The sequence below is a fragment of the Lolium rigidum genome, chromosome 4 (assembly GCF_022539505.1).
Source record: "Lolium rigidum isolate FL_2022 chromosome 4, APGP_CSIRO_Lrig_0.1, whole genome shotgun sequence".
Taxonomy (NCBI): Eukaryota; Viridiplantae; Streptophyta; class Magnoliopsida; order Poales; family Poaceae; genus Lolium; species Lolium rigidum.
This window is the reverse complement of record NC_061511.1, coordinates 206,035,422-206,062,401: the sequence shown is the minus strand read 5'-3', so window position 1 is coordinate 206,062,401 and position 26,980 is coordinate 206,035,422. Positions and strand designations below refer to the sequence as shown.

Below are 26,980 nucleotides of genomic sequence, written 5' to 3'. Positions count from 1 at the left end.
AACTTTGCTCAGCTTTTGAGAGCGCGCGTGTGTCGGCGTTACTTGAAGCGACGCACGAACCCTAACCCTAGACATCCCCAAATCCGCAAGGTACGATCGATCCAGTGGCGTTGATCTTTGTTTCTAGCAAATCTATTTCGTGTTCGAGGTCCGGACTCTGCTGCTAATCGACGCACAAATAAACATGCAGAAGATAGCACCAGGGTCACCTTATGGCAGCGGCGCTGCGGAACGCAGCCGCCAGGCTAGGCGGCCGCGCCGCACTCCAGGCGGCGAACGTCCCGGGGCGGTTGCCGGCAAGGATCGTTCACACAAGGGTGGGTAGCGTTTCCACCCCTTGTGACTAATATTACATCCCTTTCTGCTTTGTGACCGCAAAATTCACATACGGAGTAGTATTTTTTATTATCCATCAAGGATCTGGCAGAATTGTTTAGTGTTTAGCTCGCAAACAAATAATATTTAAGCCCGTAAATTGCACTGCGTCTATGAATCTGTGTGCCTTTACTACAGTATTTTTTTGCTATATATTGTCTAAATTCAATTTCCATTGTTTGCTACTCCATCCGTCTCGGTTTAACAGGCAAGCATGTAGTTTAAAATAACGTTTGATCATTAATGTGGTTAACACAATATAAATTATATGTCTACAAAAACTATACCATTAGATTCGTATTTAAAAAATGTTTCAAATGATATAATTTTTTTTTTTGATATACATTCCATTTTTATTGACCAAAATAATGGTCAACCCTATTTTTTTAACAACGTCCGCGCCTGTTAAACCGAGACGGAGTAAGTACTACGTATCCTGGATATATTCCTGGTAACTCGCAAGCAACTCTTAAGTAATTGTAGCTGCCATCAGTGTACACAGGAGTTGTATTGTATCTGTGTTTATTTCCAAGCTAGATCTATGTTTGCAATGAAGGAAAAAAGAAACTCCATTAATTTCTCTGATAGTACAAACTCTTTGTTTGCTCCTGCATGCAGCCTGTAACTGTGGAAGAGAGAATAGAGGGGGAGATGCGCTACGCTAAAATCGAAGCGCTGAAACAGGAGCTGTTTGATGAGATCACTGAGTTTCGTAGAAAATTCTATATTTCTAGGTTACATTACTATAATAATGATCTGATATTGTATCCGCTTTCCATGGAAGTCAAGCCTAGACCCGGCGACACTTTCAGGTATATATATATACACAATTGTTGCAATTACGTACTCATTATGTATGCTCTTGTTTCCTGTTTTTACTTTTTAGTTGATAGATTTGCTTCGTATCGTCTGATATGCAGGAGGTCATGCCAAAGGATGGAAATATTAAACCGTTTCCTCTGGTTTGTTGGGTTAGTTGTGACTATCAATTTCGCTGGAGATGGTTTGGTTTGGTGCCTCAAAGAAGCTGCCCATCCTGAAAGGAAGGAGCACCTAGAAAAGAAGAAGAGGATGGTCATGGGCTGGTGGAACAAACAAAATCAGTGAAGCAGGTATTTCAGTCCCGGGGGAGAGCAAGAAGCGAAGATGAACCATCTGCTACTGGTAGTTCTCTAAATTATTGTGTATATATGCTAGTATTTGTGTACGAGGTCGCTTAGTAAAAACAAAACGTCGTTTGTGGTGATGCTAAAATGTCAAGCTATTGTATGGTATATTTAAAAGCTTTTTGACTGTGATATTAAGTGTTTCATGGCGTGTCTCCTTACCATCGCATGCTTGTTCTACAAGTTATCACCTGGGATGTTAGGTTCCCTGGAATCGGCCACTTTACTGGTGCTGTGATTAAGCCAACCTGATCTGAATTATATGTATCATACCCTGCTTTTTTGTCATGTAGCATGCCACACAATTTTTTTATTGTGCTTGATATCTTTTTACTGAATTCTTGCATATTCAAGACATACTTGGCAGAGTTATGCTTCTCAAAGACAAGCGCTTGTGTTTGTTAACCAGGAGTTCTTGGGCTTCTTCACCATGCAGACATAGGTAAACCGTTCTCCAGCTGTGCTATCAAACGTTGTTTTTCTTCACCATGCGGTGGTGGAGCAAAACTTATTGTGTGCTAGCCAAACATCCAAACGTAACATCATGGCCTGGCGCAACTCAACCCACCATCTGGATAATACAACCTGCAGCAGTATCTCTTTTGAACTTCCAAATCATCATGACACACCTTTGATTCAAAACCAACATGAATACATGATCTTGTAAAACCTTTGCTTAAACAATGTGCTGTTTTCAGATTTCCATCCAGGATATGTGCCAGTCAGTTCAGTACAACAGTTGTGTCTCCTTTTCTCTAGCACCCTTGAGCAAGCCAAAAGCTTGAGTAGCATGATGTGCAAAAAAAAAACAGGACACCGCCATCACCCGAACATGAGCACTGCGGCGCCATAGTCGATAAGCCATCCCATTAAAGACTATTACCACTGAATGACTAAGTAGAGCTCAAAGAACATGAATGCAAACAACTTGACTGATCCAACGGAAAGCTGCTAAAGACAAAAAAAAAAAAAAAAAAAAAACCGGGGACAAAATGAGGCTGCAAGCTGCCAACAGAAAGGGACACTTTCAGATCACACCTCAATGCATAAATGATTATAGTGATGATTACGGACATCGTACCCTTGGGCTTAATTACATTATCTGCAGGTAGTGAAAATAATGGTGTCACACTTCTAATTTCTATTGTTCTAGAATATTTTCATGCTTATTTGTCCATAAAGTTTTGCGTATGCAGCAACGTGAAAATAATGGTGTCTCACTTCTAATTTCTATTTTTCTAGAATATTTTCATGTTTATTTGTGATTGCATGATTTTTGGTTGGTCAATGCGTTCCACGTGCAAAACTTAATATGGCATTGTTGGATGCCAGAAAGTTCCAAAGGCAAAGAAATAGCCAGAATTAGTTCTAAGAGCATCTCCACCGACGGCCCCTAAATAGTCGCCGGCAGGAGCGCCGGCAGTGTCATATGGGGATGCTGGCACTGCATCCTCTATTTGGGGGTGTTGTTCCCACACCGGCGCCCCCAAACCGGTGGCCCCGATATGAGTTTTTTTTAGATAAAATAAACATTTATACTTTTAATTTCCTTTTAATGTCATTCAGGATCGAGGAATGAATAATATTATAGAGCAAATCCGAGTAAAATATTATTCACTCGTCGACCCCGGATGACATGTGAAACATGCTTCATCTCTAGCCTACTACCTATTGGCCACCCGGCTCTGTGGAGGTGGACGATCGCCTCTTCGATGCTCTCTCCCCTGCTCTCTCCGTTGCTCCTCCATCGTCGATCCCCCGCTGCTCTCTCGGCCACGAACGTCAAGTAGGTGGATCTATCCGCGGCCACCGCCTGACGCAGCAGCAGCTGCAGCTCCTCCCACCGCCGATGGTGATCCAACTCCTGCCTCTGTAGTCGGAGCTGCATATCCGCCAAACGTCGCCGCTCGTAGACTTCATCCTGACGCTGTTGTTCCTCCCGCATCAACCGCCGCAACGCAAGATGCTCCCACCTCTGCTGCTGGCGCACCTCCCACCGGTGCTACCGCTCCGCCTCCCGCCGCCACCGCGCCTCCTCTCGCTGCCGCCGCTCCGCCTCCTGGTCCTACCGCTCGTCCGCAACAAAGGCATCTACGGTCGCCGCTAACGCCACCTCCTCCCACGCCTTGTACTCTGCGAGCTGCGGGTCCTCCTCCACGACTTCTACGGCCGCCTCTAGCGCCGCCTCCTCCAAAAATGGAACATTGTGGTATTTTTTAGGGTTTAGATTTTTAGACCAATGAGGCGGGGGAGGAGGGATAATATAGACCGGCGGCGAGGCGGGAAACCTCCCGCGCGGCGTCGTGGGGGGAGAGTTTCCCGCGCGGCATCGTGGCGGGAGAGTTTCCAGCCCGGCGTCGTGGCGGTAAAATCTCCCGCGCGGCGCCCTGGCGCCACACCCAAAATTTTCCGCCTCGCCGGCGCGCCCGATTCACGCCCTTCGCCTAGGGGTCGGCACGGGGTTGCCAACACTTCTATTGGGCTCAAAAAAGCGTTGGCGCTATTCGGAGCGCGCCGGTGTGAGACCATTTTCACTGCCGGCACCCAAAACGCTAACGGGCCGCTATGGGGTGCGCCGATGGAGATGCTCTAATAGCAAGATTCGTACTTAAAAAGATCGAGTTATGCACATGATGACCTACATCATGATCCTTGTCATTTCTTCGATAGATTGACACGTGTATTTCGTTGGGTCACATGTTGAGACTAGGTATCTGTTGCCAACATTTATGCTTTATCTAAAATTATGTATTTGTTACACAAAATTCTTACATAGCGTAGCAAATTAATCGGCCGTTGCAAGCATGGGCATATTTCCTAGTTGTTCTAAAAAAGGTAGTGCATGCATGTACATGTACATCTACATGTACAGATCGATGTTTAATAAGGAAATCATCAATATAAGAAAGCAAGATTGAAAAGAAAGGTGAAAAAGATTACTTATATGTACATACCAGACGGGGTTTAAGGTTCGACATGTACAGAGAGATGCTTGAGCCAATTGAAAGCATTTTACCGTCCATATCGATCCGGAGAGGTGGCTTGGCTGCGACGATAGCACAGGCAACAAGCATTCGTTCTTTGTTTACTTCATAGCGCAATTACAAAGATCCCTTTCCTAGGCGTCTCTATGCAGCCACTTCGATTAACTCCGTCGATCCACAAACCTTTTTAAACAAGTTTCGGATCAACCCACAGGCTACGCATGCCAGCACCTATATATACACAACGCACAATACTTACCTGCTCATCTCTCGATCACAAACACCATCAGAATAAACCACACGACCACAGGGCCAGCATCCATCCATCGGAACACCATAGCATCCACCATTCCCTGCCTACGCTTCCTCATGGCGGCGGCCACCAAGAAGCAGCCACTGGCGCCGGCAGGAGGCGGCGAGCCGGCAGCGGCCGCAGACCCCAAGTTCGAGTGGGTGGAGAATGCCGGTAATTACGTGCTTCGCCTGGCCCTCCCGGGATTCAGGAAGGACCACTTCCGTGTGCAGGTCGACGGTGCCGGCAGGCTCACCGTCCGCGGCGCCAGGCCTGGCACTGGCACAGCAGCCGGACAGAGCTCGTTCAACAAGGTCTTCCAGCTGCCCTCTGCTGCCAGCCTAGACGACATCACCGGCAGGTTTGAGGCCGGCGTGCTCACGCTCACCGTGCCCAAGCGCGCCTCCGCTGCCCCAATGCCGACAAGCATCGAGGACATTAAGAGAAAGCAGCCCAGTGCGGCGAAGGAGAACAAGCCCAAGGAAGACGATATCGGCAACAAGGAGGATGCTTCGAAGAAGAAGGCCATGGATGAGGTCACGAAGAAGACTCAGCAACCACCAATGAAGCAAGAGGAAGAGGCCAGCAAAGGCAAGCAAGAGCAGCAGAAGCCAGCGCCGGCACAGGTGGAGAAGGAAGAAGTGAAGCCCAAGGCACCTCAGGCAGCAACGGCGCCACCACAGAAGCCGGCGCCAGTGAAAAAAGAAGAAGAAATGAAGCCAAAGGCATCTCAGGAGGCAGCTGCATCACCACCCGAGAAGCCAGCACCGGCGCCCGAGGCTGCCAGCGGCGCCAACAAGCCCAAGGCGGCAGTGGCCGCCCCTGAGAGCCTGGCGGAGAGGGTAAGGCGGCGCCGCGAGGAAGAGGGTGCAAGTGCTGCCACGATGGCGGCAGCCAAGCGAGCGAAAACAGATGAGGAGAAGAAGGCGTTAGCAGCGTGCATCAGCTGGAAGGAGCGCGTGCAGGGGGAGCTGAAGGTGCTGACGGACATGAAGTGGGCGGACCAAATGGTGGAGTCCGCGAAGAAGAACAAGGAAGTGGTGGTTGTCAGCATCGCCGCCTTCTCGCTTGGGCTCCTCGTCTCCCAGAAACTCTTCAGGAAGTGAAGCTGTAAATGTACAGGGAAAGATGTAACTAAAGTGTGTACATATTGACACAACAATCATGTAAAGCTAGTATTTGTGTAATTAAAGTGGGTACAATGAGACAAGTAACATCAATCAATATATCATGCCAATATCTGGTACAACCAAAGTTTGCAAAAAATTGGCAACTCCAGAGGTGAAATCTATCAGAAAATACAGTATCTGTGGCAAGGACTGAACATAGAGGACTACAGGTGCAGCTGTATAGTGTGCAACGTTTTCCGCAGGCTGAATCTAGCCCAGACTCTGGCCGAGATGCTCTTAAACTACAACATGCACGACTAGTGCATAGGACAGTAGCCTAAGCGTACCGTAACTTTCTAACCTTTCTAGGAGCAGTTGGAGTCGACCATCGCCCAGCTCCAGCACGCGTGCTTCCCTATCATGTTGTTAAATTTTTTGAAACATAACGGCATAATTATTATCCAAACTAGAATATGAATATGCCATGTAAACAATTATACATCACTAATGTGAACATTGTCCATGGATGCACCCCGATATGCAAATTTATTATGTAAAACATTATGAGAATGATATAAAGATAGGACGAAATTGCAGTTAATCTGACTGAGAAAAGATAAAGGCTTACAGTGATGAAATCAGCAATTGCATATGCATCAGTTTCTGATGCAACCAGCTCATTATTTTCATCCTGTTGCAGCACAGAGAATAGGAATAACCATAAACCATACTTGAGTATGTTGATACAAACAATAAAGGAAGCAAATGAAAAATGGCATGCTAACAATTTTATGAAATGTTGTTTCTGGTATCGATATTTAAGACATGTACTTACCATTGTTCCCACTGAGTTTATATATAAGTAAATTGGTTTTGTGCGGTCATCATAATCTAGTCACAGAAACTGAGCAGCAATAAGCTCAGTAATAGCCGGAACAATCTACCAGTAGAAGAAGGAAAAGACAGGGTTACCAATCTGTCAACTGAAACCTTATAGATACAGTGTTGCAGACAAGAAATAAGATAGAAAGTTGATCTCTTACTGGCATTCCAAGAATATAATTCGAGAGTCCAATAGTAATGATGGTAGATCTGGCGTTGAGCTTCTCATTCTTCTATATCCTCGCCCTGCTCTACCCATACTCATGCTGGGCATTGCCCATACCCATGTTGTAACTTGCAGGGCGCTCATGCTGCAACTCCTAGAAGAAGCAACGCTTTCCTGCATTTATTGGAGGTAAACTCTATGTTAACTTTAATGTATGACTGTCACATAACAAAATGACAAATGAACAGAGCTCTATATGAGATGACTAACCTCTGTAACTTTTGTTGATTTCCGCTTATAAGGGTTGTCATCAGTCATAAACATTTCCATCTGGGATGGACTTAAGCCATAAAGGAATTGAGGAACATTCTTGTAATTATCCATCACTGCAAGAAGGCACAAGACCTTAAACCAGCACAACAAATAACTGGACCAAAAAGTCATAGGTGTATAAGCAACAAGTCGCAGAGGTAAAATAGGGTGGAGAATTACTGATCACCTCAACATAAAAAAGTAACAAACAGTTATGATTTGCATGTGCGCGTCAAATTGTCACTTGAGGCCATTTTACATCAAGCACTCTACGAAACAAGATCGCTTAGGTTAAAACATGATCCTGGCATTTTCTGGCACTTCATGCATAGCCAACTTGCAAACGTTTGGCAAGAGAAAATGGAAGTAACATATTTTGGACCAGTCTACTGCTGAACTTTCATGCATGCTTGCTAGTATAGACCATCCGTAGCTTATTACTTTCAATAGCCAGAATTAGGCCAATTGTATGCTAAAATGCCAAAACATGGAAAGAAATCTGTGGGAAATAGCATTATCTACTATTGCTCTAAAAATATGCATGTAGTCCATGGCAGCTAGGAGAGCATCTCATATCTGACTCACTAGTACATCACGAGGTTTGTTTCAGATCATTGCTTGTTTACATGGTTCTGTATAATTGGACAAGTCTGAACATTGAAATTGAACAGTAAAATGAATTATATCCTAGTGGCAAGGTCCGCCAGCTGTTTTCACCTTTTCTTGGTCCCTCTGAAATCCAATGTTATATATGGAGGCTACAGCTAAAGTATGTACTACGTGGTTTGGACAGGACGCAGCTGATTAAGGTAGGTATAGACTGGGCGCCAACTTGCACACACACACACACACATATATACTACATGCAGCTGCAACTTGCACTTAACAAATGGCTAGATTGGAAGCTAGTAATGTACTCCCATCACACCTCCACGCAATTGAAGGGACGGTCTCTCCTCGTCGATCGTTCACAGTAGGCAGGCTAGTAGCGTACGTGTGTGCACCCACAGGAGTCGCCTTGAAACCACTAGTAATGATCGCTGCCCAGTTGCTGCTGTGTGTGGTCGATGCACATGCACGTGCTAACCAAGGAAAAACCTGTTGCACTAAATTAATTAATATTGCCTAGTAGCGTACGTGTGTGCACCCACAGGAGTCGCCTTGAAACCACTAGCAATGATCACCAGCCAGTTGCTACTGTGTGCGGTCGATGCACGTGCACGTGCTAACCAAAGAAAAACCTGTCGCACTAAATTAATATCGCCTAGTACTCTGCTACACTACTTTTTGGTTAACCTCGGATGGATACATACCCATACCCACATCTCGCCATGACCATGGATACATGAGACAACATGGGAAGAGTCCTGCCCAGATACCACTGCTAACTCCTTGTCCTTGGCAGACAAACATGAGATAAAGTAAATTAGGTGAATCCAGGAACTACACAACTTCCACACATGCTTGCTACTGTAGAGCATCCATAGCTTTTTAATTTTAGTAGCTCACCTCCTAGCCATAGTTAGTTCAATAGTATACCAATATGCCAGAACTTGAAACAGATACATGAGTACATTCTACTATTGCTCTATGAAGACCTGTCTAGGGATAGCAGCAAGGAGAAGCTGAGAAGCATCTCACCTTGAACTCCCTAGTGCCGCACAGGGCTTATTTGAGATTTTGTTCACATGGTTTTGTAAAATTCTACAGAACGATGCGTAGTCAAGTCTGAACGTTGAAGTTCAGAAGTAAAATGCAGTAATAAACTATCTGAACCTATAACCTAGTAACTTAATTTGAACCAATCATAATTTGTATAAAATCTGTTTTTTTAAGTGAGTGGTTCCATCATGTGCTCACTAAAGACTAAACTAAATACTCCCTCCGTCCAGGATTTCTAGGCCTCTAGTGGAAATCTATTTGTCCAGAAACTCCACCTCCAACATGCGAGATAGATAGATGGGTTGCGACGGCACCTTATGCATACCCCTTCTTTGTTTATCGCCACCGTAGTCGCACAATCTTTGCACCAAAAGTTGTCACACAAGCAAGGATTTCCGCAAGCTTCGCAAGAACGCAAATCTTTTGGTACCAGGAGCCTACATCCTAAGCAAAGGAATATGGAAGGCTCACCGCGGACGCCACACTTGAGGCACAAAGCCGGATGAATGCACACCTCGCAAGTTGAGCTCGGGTTGGAGTAGGTTCTGATGAAGCCGGATGAAATCCTTGGAGTAGCTGATATCCTTGCCTCTGTAGCTCCAACATTGGTTGCAACATCCACTCTCTGAAAAAGATTTTGGATGTTTGTATGAAGCCTCTCAAATTCGTCCTCTAGTTCATGCACTTGGCCTTCTGTGACCTCCACATCCTCATCGGCATTCTCCACCTCCCCTTGTACGCCATCGACATCGCCATGGACGCCATCTTGCACCTCCTCCACGCCAGGAACCTTGAGCACGCCTTGCACCTCCTCCATGGCAGGAACCTCCACGGTTTGTGTCTCACATGGAGTCTATTGTGTGGGGTTTTATACCCAGCTGAAATTAAGGGAGAGAGAGGGAGGAAGGTGCGGTGGAGAAGAACTGAAAAGGCCTCGCATGCACTTGCATGCAATCATGTTCAGACTTGCATGTGAAACAAAACAGAAACGTATTCCCACTGATTTAGGAGAATTAAGGGAGAGAGAGTGAGGAAGGTGCGGTGGAGAAGAAATCACATGCATGCGGTGGAGATAATTAAGGGAGAGAGAGAGGAAACCATGCGGTGGTGGAGGATATTTAGGAGCAATTAATTCTAACAAGCCTTGTGGAGGTGGAGTTTCTGGACAAATAGATTTCCACTAGAGGCCTAGAAATCCTGGACGGAGGGAGTACTGTGAGACAAGATGACGCATAGCAAGTCTACTACACGACAAGCGAGCAAGATCTTAAAATTCAGTGAGGGGCAGAGGACTACAAAATTGAGACTATGCACTGCATATTTAGTGAACATTAACAAACATTTGGTACTATAGAGTATACACAACCGTAGCTAATTAATATCGATAGCCTCACCTGCTAGTCATAGTTAACTGAACTGTATTCGAAATGCTGAGACTTCCAAAGAAATGTGCAGTCAAAGGGATTATCTACATTCTGGTATCAAAATGCCAAAACTTTAAATGAGATGTGTGCTCAGTGGCATATATCTATATTCTGGTGTCGCCAGCTTCTCGGTAAAAAACCTGTCACAATCTGAACACATTATTTTTGTTTGGTTCCATTTTGATGGTTTAAATACCAGTGGAGGTTTGACTATGTTTTGCTCTACCAGAATCAGAGCAGGCAAACTCTCTGAGACGGAAGACACCTCGTCTATGCACTCAACTAAGTACTGTATTTTCTCACATAAAAAACTAAGTACTGTATTTCAATAGCTTATAACAGGATCGAGTCTACTACATGATGAGCAGGCTAGCAAGATGTTATAAAAAATCAGTGAGGGGGAGGAAGAGGCAGTGAGTCTCACCTCCATCCTTGAGGTTCTCCTCGCGGAACTGCTTGGGGACGCGCGCGGTCATAGCCCTTGCGAGATGCCACGAGGGTGCAAGTGCTGCCACGATGGCGGCGGCCAAGCGAGCGAAAACAGATGGGGAGGGCGATAGCAGCGTGCATCGGCTGGAAGGAACGCGTGCAGGGGGAGCTGAAGGTGCTGACGGACATGAAGTGGGCGGACGGCATGGTGGAGGCCGCGAGGAAGAACAAGGAGGTGGTGGCTGTCGGCATCGCCGCCTTCTCGCTTGGGCTCCTCGTCTCCCAGAAACTCTTCAGGAAGTGAAGCTGTAAATGTACAAGTAAAGCTGTAACTAAAGTGTGTACATATTGACACAATGATCATGTAAACCTAGTATTTGTGTAATCGAGTAATTAAAGTGCGTGCATTGACATAAGAAACATCAATCAATATATCATACTTATATCTGGTACAACCAAAATTTTCAAAAAATTGGCAACTACACAGGTGGATACAGTATCCGTGGTAAGGACTGAACATAGAGGACTACAGATGCAGCTGTATAGTGTGCAACGTTTTCAGCAGGCTGAATCTAACCCAGACTCCAGCCGAGATGATCTTAAACTACAACATGCACGAATCGTGAGTAGGGCAGTAGCTTAAGTGTACCGTAACTTTCTAACCCATCTAGGTGCGGTCGGAGTCGACCATCGCCCAGATCCAGCCAGCACGCACTTCCCTGATTGCTGCATCTTCTGTGATTTGGCTAGCTGCGCAGTCAGGTCCCAATCCACAACGAAAAATTCGTCAACACAAAACGCCCCATGCGACACAAACCACACATTACTCACATGAATACAGGGTTAAAGGGGACCTTTGGCTTGAACGAGCCATCCAGCGAATGCAAGATCGTGTCTGCGAGCCCGTGGTCAATGGCCTCCAGTGCGCAGAAGTACCTAGGACCTCTCAGGAATTCCGCGAGCTCTTCCTTACCCCTTTGGACACGAGGTCCAAGTAGTAAATCTGTGTTCGTGTCCAACCCTTTTGTCTGGGACCAGAAGAAGAAAAATCAATTGCATAGCACAGGACCATTGGATATGGTGTGAGATAGATGTGAACATATCAACAAGCAGAGCAGGGTTTCACCTTAATCCACATGTCGATGGCAGCTCTACCGGACATGAGGACCTTGGGCAGGTGCAGTTTAGCTGCAGTTCAGAAATGCACATCAAAGATCGGTAAGACAACCCTGTCAGTCATTCATGTATGCATGTGTGCTAGGGGAATCCGAGAAAAGTGACATGCATATCGAATTTGGTAGCACTCCTCTTTTACCCTTCTCGGCCAGGGAAAGAAGCATCGCAGCCTGACAATATGCCATGCTCAGATTGATTGTGTAAACCTTGGCTTTGCTCTGCTATAAAACCAAGAATGATAAGATACAAAAGTCAGACTAAACTCCTTTATGTACGACTATCAATTAACGTCAGTACTTCATTTTGCTTCAAAGGAAACGGAATCTGTCATTCCATATGATTTATTAATGATGGAGTATGCTAAGGTGTAACTGCACAGCCTGAGGTAAAAACAGAAATTCTGTAGATCCAGTTTCATGTTCAGCAATATCACTTGCAGTTTCATGTTCAGCAACAGTCATTGAGTGAACACAATACCACTTGCAGTTTTTTGAATCGTGGCATTTTAGGCTTCTTATGTGTTTATTAGCAATAGCTAACAAATTATAAGTGACAAGAGCTAGCATATCTGATATCAGACACAACTCCAGCCAGTCTAACTTGCTTCAGTTTTTTAAGCAAATAAGGAACACCAAATGTGCAAAATACACAAGTAATATAGACTGAAAGTAATAAGGGCTGGACAGAACAGCATGTGCATTTGTGCAAAGAAGTCTGAACAGTTTAATCATGTTGTTCAAAATTATGAAACATAACAGCATAATTATTATCCAAACAAGAAACATGAATATGCCCAGTAAACAGTTATACATCATTAATATGAACATTGTCCATGGATGCACCCCGATATGCAAATTTATTATGTAAAACATTATGACCATGATATAAACATAGGTCGAACTTGCAGTTAATCTGACTGAGAAAAGATAAAGGCTTACATTGATGAAATCAGGAATTGCATATGCATCAGTTTCAGATGCAACCAGCTCATTATTTTCATCCTGTTGCAGCACAGAGAATAGGAATAACCATAAACCAATTTTATGAAATGTTGTTTCTGGTATCGATATTTAAGACATGTACTTACCATTGTTCCCATTGAGTTTATATATAAGTAAATTGGTTTTGTGCGGTCATCATAATCTAGTCACAGAAAGTGAGCAACAGGGTGGAGAATTACTGATCACCTCAACATAAAAAAGTAACAAACAAGATTTGCATGTGCACGCCAAATGTGTCACTTGAGGACATTTTACATCAAGCACTCTACGAGACAAGATCACTTAGGTTAAAACATGATCCTGGCATTTTCTGGTACTTCATGCATAGCCAACTTGCAAATGTTTCGTAAGAGAGAAAATGGAAGTAACGTATTGTGGATCAGTCTGCTGCTGAACTTTCATGCATGCTTGCTAGTATAGACCATCCGTAGCTTATTACTTTCAATAGCCTCACCTTGTAGCCAGAGTTTGTAGCCAGAGTTAGGCTACGAGATCATAATACAGAACAATTCGTGTGAACTAAGGAAACAATCAGTAAATTGCAGTGATAAACTATCTGAACCTTTAAACTATTAACTGAACTTGACACAATCATAATGTGTACAGATTCTTTCTTTTGTGTTTTCTTTCGATGGTTGCATACCAGTGATGCTCTGACTAGGTTGTACTCTACTATCTAGCAAAAAAAGAAGACTGAAAATGCTCTAAGAAGAAACGCTCACGGTTTACTGAGTCAACTAAATACTGTATTTCAAGTTTTTCAACAGCTTGACAGGAACGGGCTGCTACTCAGGATAAGTCTACTACTACTGTACCACATGATGATCTAGCTAGCAAGATATTCCGAAAAAAAACAGTGAGAAGAATTGAAGAAAATAAGAGGTAGCGGGTCACACCAATTATTAGTATCCAATTGTGAACGTGAGCAGTAAAAATGTAAAATCCAGTACTCTCTCCGTTCGATATTAGGTGTCGCTGATTTAGTACAAGCGACAATGTTATAATGAAACGGGGGGAGTAATAAACCTATAACCCAGTAGCTTAACTTGAAGCGATCGTAAATGACTATGTAGTTCATAGTAGCTAGGAGGAGCATCTTATTTTCAACTCCCTTGCACGCAAGGCTTTTAGTCCATTGCTTTCTTGCATCGTTTTATTCTGTTTATACATAACGGTTTGTTCTGAACTGCGCACTCTGAAATTGAGCATTAAAATACAGAACCCAGTAACTCAACTTGAAACAGTCATAATCTGTACACATTGTTTTCGTTTGGTTTCTTTTTGAGTTTTGATGGTTCCAATGCCAGTGGAGGTCTGACTATGTTTTGCTCTACCAGAATCAGAGCAGGAAACCTCTCTAAGACGGAAGACAAGTCGTCTATTCACTCAACTAGATACTGTATTTTCTCACACAACAAACTAAATACTGTATTTTCAACACCCACCTTAACAGGATAAGTCCACTACTCCATGATGGGCACGGTAGCAAGATGTTGTAAAATTTCAGCGAGGGGGCACCTGCAGCCTCCGCCGCCCCCTACCGACCTCCTCGGCGCAGTCTGGGAGTGGGTGGAGGAGTTGGGGAAGGGGTCCCTGGCTGGCGACGGCGAGGCGGGGCAGCGCAGCGCGAGCGCCATTGTCTCCCTCCCTCACTCGCTTGTTGCTGGCTGCTGGGGTGATTTGGATAACTCGGGCGTAGAGTATGTTTTTTCTTCGTAACTGTTTAACTGGGTTTCTAACTTGGGCCTCTTTCCCTCTCGCGTCTGCATGGAAGATTGAGCCCGCGGGTATGGCCCAGCCCGATAAGACAGGCCATCACCACCTACCTCAGCATTCGAACTTTCAGGTCAAAAACAAATTAGCATTTGAACTTTTGTGTGCAAATCAACCCGCAGTATTATGGGAGAAGCAGTTGATGGGTACGTACAAGTTGAGTTGACCACTGATGTTGCGTATCATATAGATGCCTTAGGTGCAAGACCACCAAGCAGAGGCACTGTCCACTCGAACGGTTGGTCTCCTCACTACTAGGAAAAGGCCTAGCCGTAAGATTGCTAGCAGTGGCGCACCACTACACAGGCGCGCCATCGCATATAGCAATGGCGCGCACCGAAAGTGTGCGCGCTCCATCGCTAACTAAATACCAGTGGCGCACCAGAACCAACATGCGCCATTGCTATTCTTAAATTTGGTTGAACATATCTGCCAGACTTACCAGTAGCGCACTACACCTAGGTGCGCCACTCATATTTAAGGTAGCAATAGCGCACCGGTGTGTACTGCAGTGTAGTGCGCCATTGTAAGTCTCGAAAAAGTGACGCACCGTAGTAGTGCGCTATTAGTAAGCACGACCAGCCGCGCTGACACGAGCCCGGCCCCACCCACCACGCCAAACGACCACATCCTTCCCCATCCACCACGCACATGTCCTGCCTGCCACCAACCGCAACTTTCCCCACCATCCTCTCATCTCACCGCACCCAAAAAATTTCCCCACTCCCATCCTCACGACCAAATCCCAATCTCACCACTCTCCCCACGCCCCTCACCTCTCCGGCGAACGACCCGGATCGCGCGCGGCGGCCATGGCGAACATCGACATGAAGGTGGTGCTGGCGGACCTGGAGCGGGACGCGCCGCCGGATGCGCGCACGCCGCGGACCAAGCTCGTCTGCACGCTCGGCCCGGCCTCGCGCTCGGTCCCCATGCTCGAGATCTTCGCCCCCTCCTCTGTCTCCGACTGCGCTCCTCCGCCGCCGTCACGCCCGTCGCCGGAGCGGGGTTGGGGGGAGCTCGTGGTGGAGAGAAGCCACTCGTGTGGACGCTGCACTCGGCGGGGGCCGTCCACCGGAGCCTGCTGGCGCAGGACAGCGCGGCTGCCGCGGAAGAAGCAGCGGCGACCCCGCGGCCGCTCCTGGTGGTCGTGGCTACGACAGTTGACCCCCACGGAGCCCGACGAGCGCGTGCTGCGGCTGGTACCCCCGCCGCGCTGTGGGTGGTGGTGGAGGCCGCCCCCGACATGGACAACTTCCTCACTGCCGCCGAGGCGGTCGCCGGCAAGGAGCGGCACCACCAGCGCAACGCGGCGCTCAAGTACATCGAGGAGATCTCCCTCGCGCTCTAAAGGCCACCTCGCTGGGGGGTTCTGCATCACGGCGTCGACGGGCACCACGGCGTGGAGAACGACACGGCATCAACGGGCACCACAGCGTCGACTAGATGCACGGCGTCGACGGCGACCAGATGCACGGCGTGAACGAGCACCACGTGGCGTCGTGGCCGAGCGCGTGCGGGCAGCAACGCCGGCCGGCCGGCGCCTCTCAGTCAAACAGGACTTGATTGCGTTTTTTTGTTTATTTTAGGGTGCTAGCTGCAAAGTTAAGAAACTTTAGTTTTGTAGTTTTTATTTATTTATTTCCTATGGTAACTGATCTGTAATACTAAATAAAGTTTCATTGTAAAAGTGCTTTTCTTAGACCAGTCAACCCTGATCCACCGCATGTCCATAAAGTGAGATCCATCCCCTGCCACACCAAGACCCACGTGGCTGGCTATTTTAAATTTATTTGCTATAAAGTGGTATCCAGTGGCGCACCTGATTAGTACATCATTGGCGCACCCGATCAGTACATCAGTGGCGCACCGCGTGGCTTACCAGTGGAGCACCTACTAGTGCGCCACAGCTACTTGGTGGCGCATCTCTAAGTGCGCCACTGCTAATAGTTAGCAGTGGCGTGATAGTAGTGGCGCACCACTAGTGCGCCACTGATGGCAAAAACTGGTGCGCCACTGATAGCCTGTTTTCTAGTAGTGCCTTAAGGGCATGCATAATTTAAGGTTTTCTTTTAGACAAAGGAAATATTATTAATATGATTTTGCTAGCTTGGTCAATTGTTTTGGCCCTTCGACTTTTTCTCTCGTCAAGATTTGTACTAGATAGCTTGTTCCATTTTTCTTCTTGGGTCAGCCCGTTTCTCTATGGGCTATAGGCCTTTGTCTTATGTGTTTTGACTTTTTGTGTTGGGATGCTAGAGTTAACTCATTTTGTAGTCCTTGTTCTGCTTAACTAAGTTCTCTAACCATCAATCAACCAAAACTCAGATCAATTATATTCTTACCTTGTTCTATCTCATCTTATCTTATCTTGATCATCAATCTTATCATCATCCATTTTCCTTGACCGCGGCTTTCATGGTGGAGGCGATGCCGAAACCTCATCAGAGATGGGGACGACGCGACTGGCCGCAGCCTGTCCATAGCAGGTGAAGCATGGAACTTAGGGTCGCGAGGGTGCAGGTTCTTAGAGTTCGGGGATATCTCCCGGGGCATGTTCATGGTTCCCAGGCCCACTTGCCAAACGGCCGCCGTGCCGGCCCGCTTAGCTTCTGTGTCGTGCCGGGGCCGGGGCGAGGCACGTGGGCCGGCACGGCATGGCCCGCCAGTTCACGGGTCGCATGCGTGCCGCGTCGTGCCAGGCACGTGAAGCTGGGGCCAGGCCAGTGCCGGGCCGAGCCAGCCCGTTGGCCAGGTATGCTCGCCGCCGACAGAGATCAGGGTTTCGAAGGTGCGGGGGTCGCCAAAGCTGGAGAAGAAGGTTGGGATTAGAGGGAAGTTTGGGGTGGCGGTGGGGTGTGGTTGTTGAGGATTGAGTGGCGAGGCACTGAGGGAGCGGTGCTGGCCACGTGTGGTGGCTGCAGGCGGCATGGCCGACAATAGAGGTGGGGGCTTCGGTTAAGAAAAAAAGAGGAAAGAGACGGTGTGGTTATGGTGGGCCAGGCCCACGATAGTTGTGTGCATGGGTCACACCGTTCGCTGACGCGTCAAATAGGAACAACTTAACCGGTGCATTTTGTGACAATTTGATGGAGGAGAAATTGGGCCAAGTTTTGTGAAGCTTGAGGTGGGCCTAGTTAGGCCTATTGTTTGGAGAACTCGTGGTTCGTGTATCCATTGTAGACTTCGTTTTACTCCCTAAAAAAAACCATCAGAGACTTTGTGGCCTGGACAAGAAGAAAGAAACGGAGGATAACAAGGCGTGTCCATTGTTTGAGTCAAGACTGGTTTGAGTCCAAGGCGGAAGCCTACACGATCGCGATCTCTATTTCTGATCCATAAAATAGTAGTAAAAGAGATGTATAGGCAGAGGATCGGATCCCAACAACTCGAAATCAGACATGGCGGCGGCGCTCCGGCACACGGCGAAGAGGCTCGGCAGCGGCGTGGTCCAGCGGTCCAGGTCGGCAATCGCGTCGGAGGAGGGGCGGCGGCTGCCGGCAAGGCTCCTCCACAACCCCACCAGGGTGAGTGCACGTTTCTTGCAAAGTTGACATCTTTCTCTCCCCCGGTCGATTCGCCTCACCTAATTTTCCGTTTCGTTCAAACCGTGTCTGCAGTCCACCGCAATGGACGACAACAAAGCGGTGGCCCGCTTCGCCGAGATCCTGGAGAAGAAGGAGGAGCTGTTCGATCTCGTCGCCGACTTCCACACAACTTTCAGGACTCCCTTGAGCATGACATGGGGACACATCCAGCTGCTGAAGCGACTCTCTACACAGATCGAGCCGAGACCGATCGATCCTTTCTGGCGCGCGTACCGGAGAGCGCAACGGGAAACCAGCTTCTTCACCGCTCTGGGCATGGGTACCGCGGTGATCTCCGGTGTCTACGGTCTGCACTGGTTGAAGAAGAAGTACGCACAGGCTGAAGTCTCAACCAATGGGGCATTGCATCCTTAAAATTTACCAGGAGCTAGAAAGAGATGTTCGTGCTTTGTAAGCTCTTCTGCAAATAAACTGAAATTTTGCAAAACCGTGTAGCTATATGTGCTAGACTGAGATGCTAGTTTCGAGAACCTTTATCAGGTTGTGCCTGTTTAGGAACATAATAACTGACACTCTCTACTGGTTTTCGCAAATACACAAAAATATTGCGTTGATCAAAAAGATATTTTTTATAATAATATTTATAAGCTGGATACAATGCAACTCACTATATCTAAGAAGCGGTGGGGATTAAGGCATCTAAGTCGACCGTACCAGCTGCAGCCCAAGATCGAGTCTCTGATCAAATTCTAACGAGGACACTGTCAATCCTAGCAGACAGGTTGTCGAAGTTGAAAGTGTTCTGAAGTTTCCAAATCCACCACACCGCCAGCATGACAAGCGACGATGCACCCTTGTGCATGGCGCGTGTAGATTGGATAGTATTCAACCACTAGTCGATGAAGTCTTCCTCTTCATCCGAAGGGCCAACCATGGATCGATCCATGAGAGCATCGCGTACCAGATCGTCCCTGAGAACATGCAGCCTCCGAGCAGGTGTTACATGGTATCTTCCAACTGCTCTTGCTAACCTATTTGCCGTCCTACATATGCAATGACAAAAAAGCCATATGAAGAACTTGACTAGATCGCGGCGGGGCACAAGAGCACCAGTTTAGCCTCCAAGATATCGATACGTTGGCTCCATGGAAGAGCAACTCATAGCAAGACTTGGAGGAGTGTACTAAGTGTCCGAAGTCCATCTTCAAAGGAGAGTATTTGGCCGTGTCATGCATGAGTTCGACATCTCTCACTCTCAACCAAAGCTAGACGTATTTCCTAAGGGCCTAAGGGCCAACAAACTGAGCGTGCCCTAGATATCGACAATCCATCGGTACTCTAGCTATCAGCGCCTCACTCACCGTGTGGTGCTCCCGAGCGTGCTTTGAGATGAGCGTGAATAGCTCCAGCACAATCTCCTTGAGGACCTTTCCATCCAACCATTTGTCCATCGAAAAGAGAGTTGTTTCTCCATCGTCCACCACCATCCTTGTGTAGGCGTCAAACACCTCAAGCTCAATCTTAGAGAATTGCATACCAAGGTCGTGCCAAGGTCGCAATAGGTCGATACGCATCCTCTTGATCCAACGAGTCTGAAGGCCGATCGCCATCCGGGACAGGTCTAAAACCCTAAGACACGCTCCATTGTTAGCATATCAAAACGATGTATAGCTTCTTTCTCTTGGTCATCCACATCAGCAGGGTCTCGATTCAAAGTCAAGACCGCAAAACGCCCATGTTGAAGGGAGAACGCAGTTGATTAAGGTAGGTAGAGATCCATGTCAAGCTGTGTATACAAAGCACTTCCTACTTGCACTTAACAAATGGCCACAATGAGCTTCTTTTCTCCCGCAAAAAAAGCCACAATGAAGGGAGCAAAAGCAGGCAGGGCTGGCAAATTGGTATTTTAGGATGTGTTTAAATTGTAGCCAAACTATATCTTACCAATTTATTGGCTATGTATAGAAAGTTGGTGTGTGTTTGCATGGTTGCCAATTTTTTAACATATCACTGCCACACCATCAACCTTAGTTCATTTTTAGCTAATGCTAGCTAATTCTCATTAGCAAGCAACACATCCACCAAAATTTTGGCTAGAAAAATATTTGGTACAGCAGCCCTAGCTATAAACCAAACACATCATTTACTCGATTATCCTAATGGCCCGACGGTATAGCATCTATGCCCATGCACCCACAGGAATGACCATGCACCCACGGGAATAGATCAAGAATAAATTGATTCCTAGTACTACATTTGTTCCGTGAAATAAGGCATAGTGAAGTTCGTACCGAGAAAATTTTTGGGGTCTCGATTCAAAGTCAAGACAGTTAAACACCCATGCTGAAGGGAGGATGCAGTTGATTAGGGTAGGTAGAGATCCATATCAAGTTGTGCCCTTTGTACTTGCACTTAACAAATGGCCACGATGAGCTTCTTTTCTCCCCTCCCCCCACCTCCAAAAAATAGCCACGATGAAGGGCGCAAATACAAGCAGGGCAGGCAGATTAGCATTTTTGGATGTGTTTGAATTGTAGCCAAACTATATCTTATCAATTTATTGGCTATGTCTAAAAGGTTGGTGTACATTTGCATGGTTGCCAAAAAAAAATTACATACCACTACCACACTATCAGCATTAGTTCATTTTTCAGCTAATGTTGGCCAATTCATTAGCAAGCAGGACATCCATAAAAATGTGGGCTAACCCCAAATCTTTGGTAGAGCAAGCCATAAACCAAACACATCATTATACTCGGTTATCATAACGGCACGCCGGTATAGCACCTATGCCCATGCACCCACAGGAATGACCATGCACCCACAGGAATAGGTCAAGAATAAACTGATTCCTTGTACTACATCGGTTTCGTAAAATAAGGCATAGTGAAGTTCGTACCGAGGAAATTTAAAAAAACCTTGTAGATCAAAAGACGCTCGTGACAACGATCTTGACAAATCGTCCTCCTAGAGAAGCTAGTACCAAGGTGGGCCAGAAGATAGAGATGGGGGATACAAAACCCACAATTGCACCGATGGAGTCGTAGGTGGCTAAGCTTCATCTGACAAATACAGACCATGAGGACACTGGTATTTTCATCGTCGTTGATGCCCCTTCACACAGATTACGAAGAGCTAGAAGACCCTACATTCTACATAGGTTGTTTCAATGTGGTTTTTTTTTCAAAAGTGGAGTAGGTGCACGCAAGATAAATTAGTGTACATCTAGATTTGTCTTAAGTCTTCTATTTATTAAAATTTTATCAACATTTATGCCACTAATTTAGTCTAACTATATTTATTTTGAAATGTAGTCTTTTAATGTATCAACTTAATGTCATATATATAGCTACCTTCTTCTATAAAATTACTCAAATTTTTAAAAGTTTAACTTAAGCTAAATCTAGACGTTCTTCTTTAAAATTATTCAACATTTTAATTAATGTATCAACTTAATGTGGAAGGAGGAGGACATTCACTACGCAAGCAAAAGTTACTTTCATGTGGACTAAACTAAGCTAAAGACGAATCCGGTCGGTGATATTTACATCGGCATGCATGCATGCATGGTTGCATACTTGCATCTTTATTTTTCCGGTGTCTTGAGATATATATACTCGGGCACGTAGTCACGTAGGTGGTTTCGACAGGGCGCAGCTGATTAAGGTAGGTAGACAGAGACCATACTGATGCCAACTTGCGTATACATATATGCTGCTACTTGCACTTAACAAATGAGGGGAGCAATGCAGCAGGCAGGTAATCGACATATTAATATACGTCACGGCCGGCCGGTATAGCATCCATGTACCCACAGGAATTGCCTGAAACCACTGACCATCCATGCATGCACTCACACACGCGGATCAAGGATGATAAACTTTTTTAATCTCACCCAAACTACTACGCCTTTTTGCTTAACCTCGGATGGACATATATTTCTTCCTCTTTTTACAAGGTACGACAGCCAAACGCCGGTGTGCATCCAACCAAACTTGCTTCCTCCCGGGCGGCAGAATTCAAAATCGGCCGGCAGATGAGCACGTAGGCACAGCGCCTTGACTCCGACCTTCATGTAACACGGCCAAGGATTTTTTTCCTTTCTCATTCTCGAAAAAATATCGGCGCACACCGGAAATAACAGTCTAACTACCATGCGATATTTGTTTAATATTGTTTAAAATTATCATGAGTTTATCAAAATTCTTCAAATTTAAGTAGATTACACAAAATTCAGTAAATACGTACCGGTTGGTATTTTCTTATACGGTGGGAAATATCGGCCGAGAAAAAACTCCTAACCACATGGTTCAGTTAGACCAAGATCTTCATTTTCCGATTTTAATATGACAACAACACACATCACACACGGTTTTACAAGTAGAAGTATGCCTTTTTCCTCACTGCACTAGCTAGGGACTACAACGCTTCGTGGGTCTCTGTTTTAATAAAAAGATTTTTCAACAGAAAGTTCATATTTAGAGCTATGTCTACCAACAGTTCCAGTAGCATTTTTAATAAAATAGGCTTCTATCATGTTGCTGAATTTTGGAGCCCAATAAAATAGTCAGCGTGCCCATGCTGACCCATACCCACAAGGGCAAGGGCAAGGGCGTCGCCACTTGCCGGCATGTCAGATATCGCTTGTGGGGCCCATTTGGCAGATGGCAGCTGCACACAACTATTCCCTCCCCTTTCAACTCTCCCAATCTTGCCTCCTCACAGCAGAATCGACATTGCCGCGCGACGTGACCATCTCCCTGTACTTGCCTCCCACCCACGTACGAGAGAATCAACACTGCCTCCGTCGTCGCCACCATCACCATTGTCGGACTACTGTCGTGGTTCAGATGGAACAACTACCTTTTCCACCACGCTCTCGGAGCAATCCAACGGTGTTGCCGATATCCACTGCACCTTCTGTCACCGCCACCACCCGCCGTCAGTTTCCTCTTGTGCGGCACCACACGTCTTCTTCGATCACAACTCACCGAAAAAACATCGACATACGTCAACATTGTGTGCCCGCCTCGCCCACAAGGTGTTCGGCAGTTTGCCAAGGCAATGGATGATGATGTGATGATGCATTTGTTGAAGAAGGAAGGCTGATGTCGCCGCTCATGAAGAAGATCGTCTAATGATCTTGGCCACTCTTCTTCGTCTCTGAGAGCAGCTCCATGATATTCCTCGGTGTGGTGGTTCGAGGGTCGAGAATGCAAAGAACAAGGACCGACATCAGCTTGCAGGTGCAATGTTGCTTGACTCTGATTGCTACACCGACAACGCAACACATACCACCAAAGATTTTCAGTGGATATTTAGGATGAACAAGGAGTTAGTCATGATGATTGTGTTCGGCATGAGGGAGTATGATGACAACTTCATGTGCAAGAAATACTACACCAGTGTGAGGTTTCTCATTGGTTGTGAAATGCGTGGCTGCCTTGCGGTGTCTTGCGTATGGAGCTCTTTTAGATACATAAGACGACTATATGCACATGTCTGAGACAAAAGGTCTACATGTTTTGTCACGCAGTTGTTGTTGTGTTTGGATCAACCTATTTGATAGCATCAAATGCAAAATATACAGATTGGATCAAATGCAGCGAGATGATTTCCTGAAAATGTTTGGAAGCATATGTTGCATGTATTGTGCTTGAAAGAATTGCCCATTTAACTAGCAAGGGTTGTACAAAGGTCACACCCGAGTATGCAGTGTGATAATTCACTACTAGGAAAATGGTTATTAGCTGCATATCACTTTTACTTAGTAGTGCGCACCATGGTGTGCCACTACTAGCATGCCACTGCTAAGTGTTAGTAGTGGCGCACCATATGGTGTGCCACTCGTATAAGGATTACCAGTGGCGCACCACATTATGTGCTAACACTTCGGTGTGCCACTTATAACCACCCTTGGTGCGCCATTGGCACTAAGACTGGTGCACCACTGCTATTTTTGAAATTTGGATGTGGATCTGCATCTAGATCTATACCTGGATCTGGCACCATTTTTCTCGTTTTGTTTTTGAATAATTTTCGTTCTTGTCATCTTGACAGCTGCTTTGCATCTTGGTAGAGGCGCCGGAGATTGACATGACGACGATGGGGTCGGGGCAGGGGGTCAGGCGGAGAGATCGGGGTAGGCGTGAAGAGGAGTAGGATTAGGAAAAGGCATGGAGGAGGAGGAAGAGGCATGGAGGAGGAGGCATGGAGGTGGATGAGGGCATGAAGGAGGAGGAATAGGTACGGAGGAGGATGCATGGAGGAAACGGGCAAGTAGGCAGGGAGCAAGAGAAGTATGAGGCACTGGTGGATATAGAAAGTGTGGAAGAGGATATAGTGGGGGTAGGTTGCTGGTTCGAAATTTTAAAAAGTTAGTCGTGGTGCACCACAAGGCTAGGTGCGCCACTACTTTTTTATCCCCGAAAACTAAAAGATAAAAAATACTAGGAGTATTTTCTTTTCGATTTTGGGGAATCTAAAATATCTCTAAACGGTTGTGGGCCGTTAAAACTGGATGTAATTTTTTGGTAGATACATTTTCATATAAAAAGATTTTCATCAGAGGCCGTATGCAACCGGAAACGCCATTTCACCAAAAGATAACGCCATCTTGCAAAAAATGTTGAAATTTATGTTTGTTAATTTTCCTTAAAACTAGATGATATAACATATGGGCATCTCCAGGATTTTTTTATGAAATTTCTATCATTTTATTTTATTTTTATAAACTGAAAGGGCAGTCCAGGGAGGGGGGGGGGGTGGGGTTAGTGGCGCACCATGCCTTGGTGCGCCACTGGTATCTCACATACCAGTGGCGCACCATGCCATAGCGCGCCATTGCTAACTGGCCCCATTTTCCCAGACATACCAATGGCGCACCGTGCCATAGCGCGCCATTGCTAACTGGCCCATTTTTCCAGACATACCAATGGCTCACCCTAGACTTAGTGCGCCACTACTATATGATGAAAGCTGTGCATGTTGCCTCGTATTCTACGTCGGCATTGATGGATAGCAGTACTTAACCCCGCATCTTCTCCGCCACTCCCACCGCAATAGCCATTGCCAGTCCCGCACACACGATCTCGCCATGGTGAAGCTGCCCCACTGGATGAAGAAAACCGCCAACGACCAAGAGGATGGTGACGCGGCGGAACCCTGCACGCGCCGGCCTCCTGCCTTCGCCCCCGCAGCCACATCTCTTCGGTGTTCCGCATGCGGCGACGCGGGCAGTTCAGGCTCCTCCCCCTCACCAGACGGGCCGCAACATACGCTACGTGCCTGTGCTGGATGCGCAGTTACGGTGGGCGTAGGACGACCCCTTCCGCCACCGCGACGTCTCCCTCCCACACGGGTGGCACTTGAACATGGGGAGGCTCCCTATTCCGCCACCTCCGACGGGCTGACACTCTCTGTTCCAGGAGATGCGTCGCTGAATCGACCGCTAGCTGTTGGAGATGCAGCATCAGGAGGTGTACCGGCGGGAGTTCCTCTCCTGGGAGCACGAGGCGCGCCGGGTTATCCGCGGCCGCCGGGATTTCATGCCAGGCGACGACGCTCCCGACATCGAATACGAGGTGTTCTACCACGACGACGACGACGACGAGACAGAGGACGTGACTCTAGCTGCCGTCCTGGAAGCAGCCACAACCGCCGCCCTAGAAGCGTCCAAGGCGGACGAGGAGGCCAAGTACTCCTGGTGAGGGCTGGAGGACGTCGTCCAACTCTCGCAAACGGTGCCGGAGCATGTAGCATCCCGTGGTGCAGCCCGCCACCATCGTGTCACGCGTAGCCAGCTGAGGTGCCTGCTTGGGCGCCCCCGCCCTTCGTCGACCTCGTCTCCGACGACGAAGGAGACGTCGACGGGTGATTCTAGTTTAGATTTTTTACTTTTGAACCATGCAACTCATGTTTTTACCAGTGCAACTCGAATCAAGTTTTCGCCGCCGGCACCGCTGTGCGCGGTGTCCGGGCCGGCCGGGGCGCGAGACGGTCTCGCATCCTTTGCGTCGGCCGATCCAAGAAGCAGTTGGGTGACCGATTTGGGTCAGGCCCCGCCGAAGATGCCATAATTTTTTTTGAGTTTGAGCAGATGAGATGGGGGGAGAAGAAAGCGCTTGGTGCGTCCACGGTGGCACGCTCGCACACGTGCCGGGCACGCGCTTCCACGTGGTCGTCGCTCGCTCCGCTGCCCGGCGTCCCGTGACCTGGCAAACCGGGAGACCGATGCAGTTCAGAGTTCAGAGAGACCGAGAGAGAATCCATAAATTGAATACAGAATCAAATAATCGTATCGGAATAATAATTGTATATACGGATCCGGAAAATAAATAGATAGACAAACAGGAGTAGTAGATGGAAACCGGAAGCAGTATGCGCCCACGGGAAAGTGGTGCGGAACAGAACACAGAGAAAAGCAGTTTGGTCTGCCGCATCAGTTTCGTCTTCCTTCCCTCGTCCGCCCCCGGTTTTGCTGCTTCCCGTTCCCGGGTTCGTCGCCTTCCTTCCGATACATACGTACTACATGGATGCCTTGCCCATTTTATACCCGCCCCTGCCCCCCTCCCGGACCCTCGTGCACGCCGCCGACCCCCCGCCTCTCCCATCCCGCGCGGCCCGACCACCTCCGCGGCCCGAGATACCGCCGGTGAATCCGCCTCCCGTCGGCGACTATT

The 26,980-nt window shown here is 47.1% G+C and overlaps 1 protein-coding gene, 1 long non-coding RNA gene and 1 pseudogene across 2 annotated transcripts; 1 reads left to right on the top strand and 2 right to left on the bottom strand.

Moving 5' to 3' along the window:
• Positions 1-4,455: 4,455 nt before the first annotated feature.
• Positions 4,456-4,924, bottom strand: LOC124706916. The gene is made up of 2 exons (XR_007004616.1): positions 4,785-4,924; positions 4,456-4,708 (listed from the first exon to the last, which is right to left on the bottom strand). It is a non-coding gene; the product is annotated as an uncharacterized LOC124706916 (long non-coding RNA).
• Positions 4,925-4,930: 6 nt separating this feature from the next.
• LOC124648094 lies at positions 4,931-14,615 on the bottom strand (annotated as a pseudogene).
• Positions 4,934-6,066, top strand: LOC124648095 (eukaryotic translation initiation factor 5B-like; the record flags this gene model as incomplete). The annotated part of the gene is made up of 1 exon (XM_047187914.1): positions 4,934-6,066. A coding segment is annotated over one exon (990 nt), but the record flags the coding sequence as incomplete, so codon positions are not given.
• Positions 14,616-26,980: the final 12,365 nt, after the last annotated feature.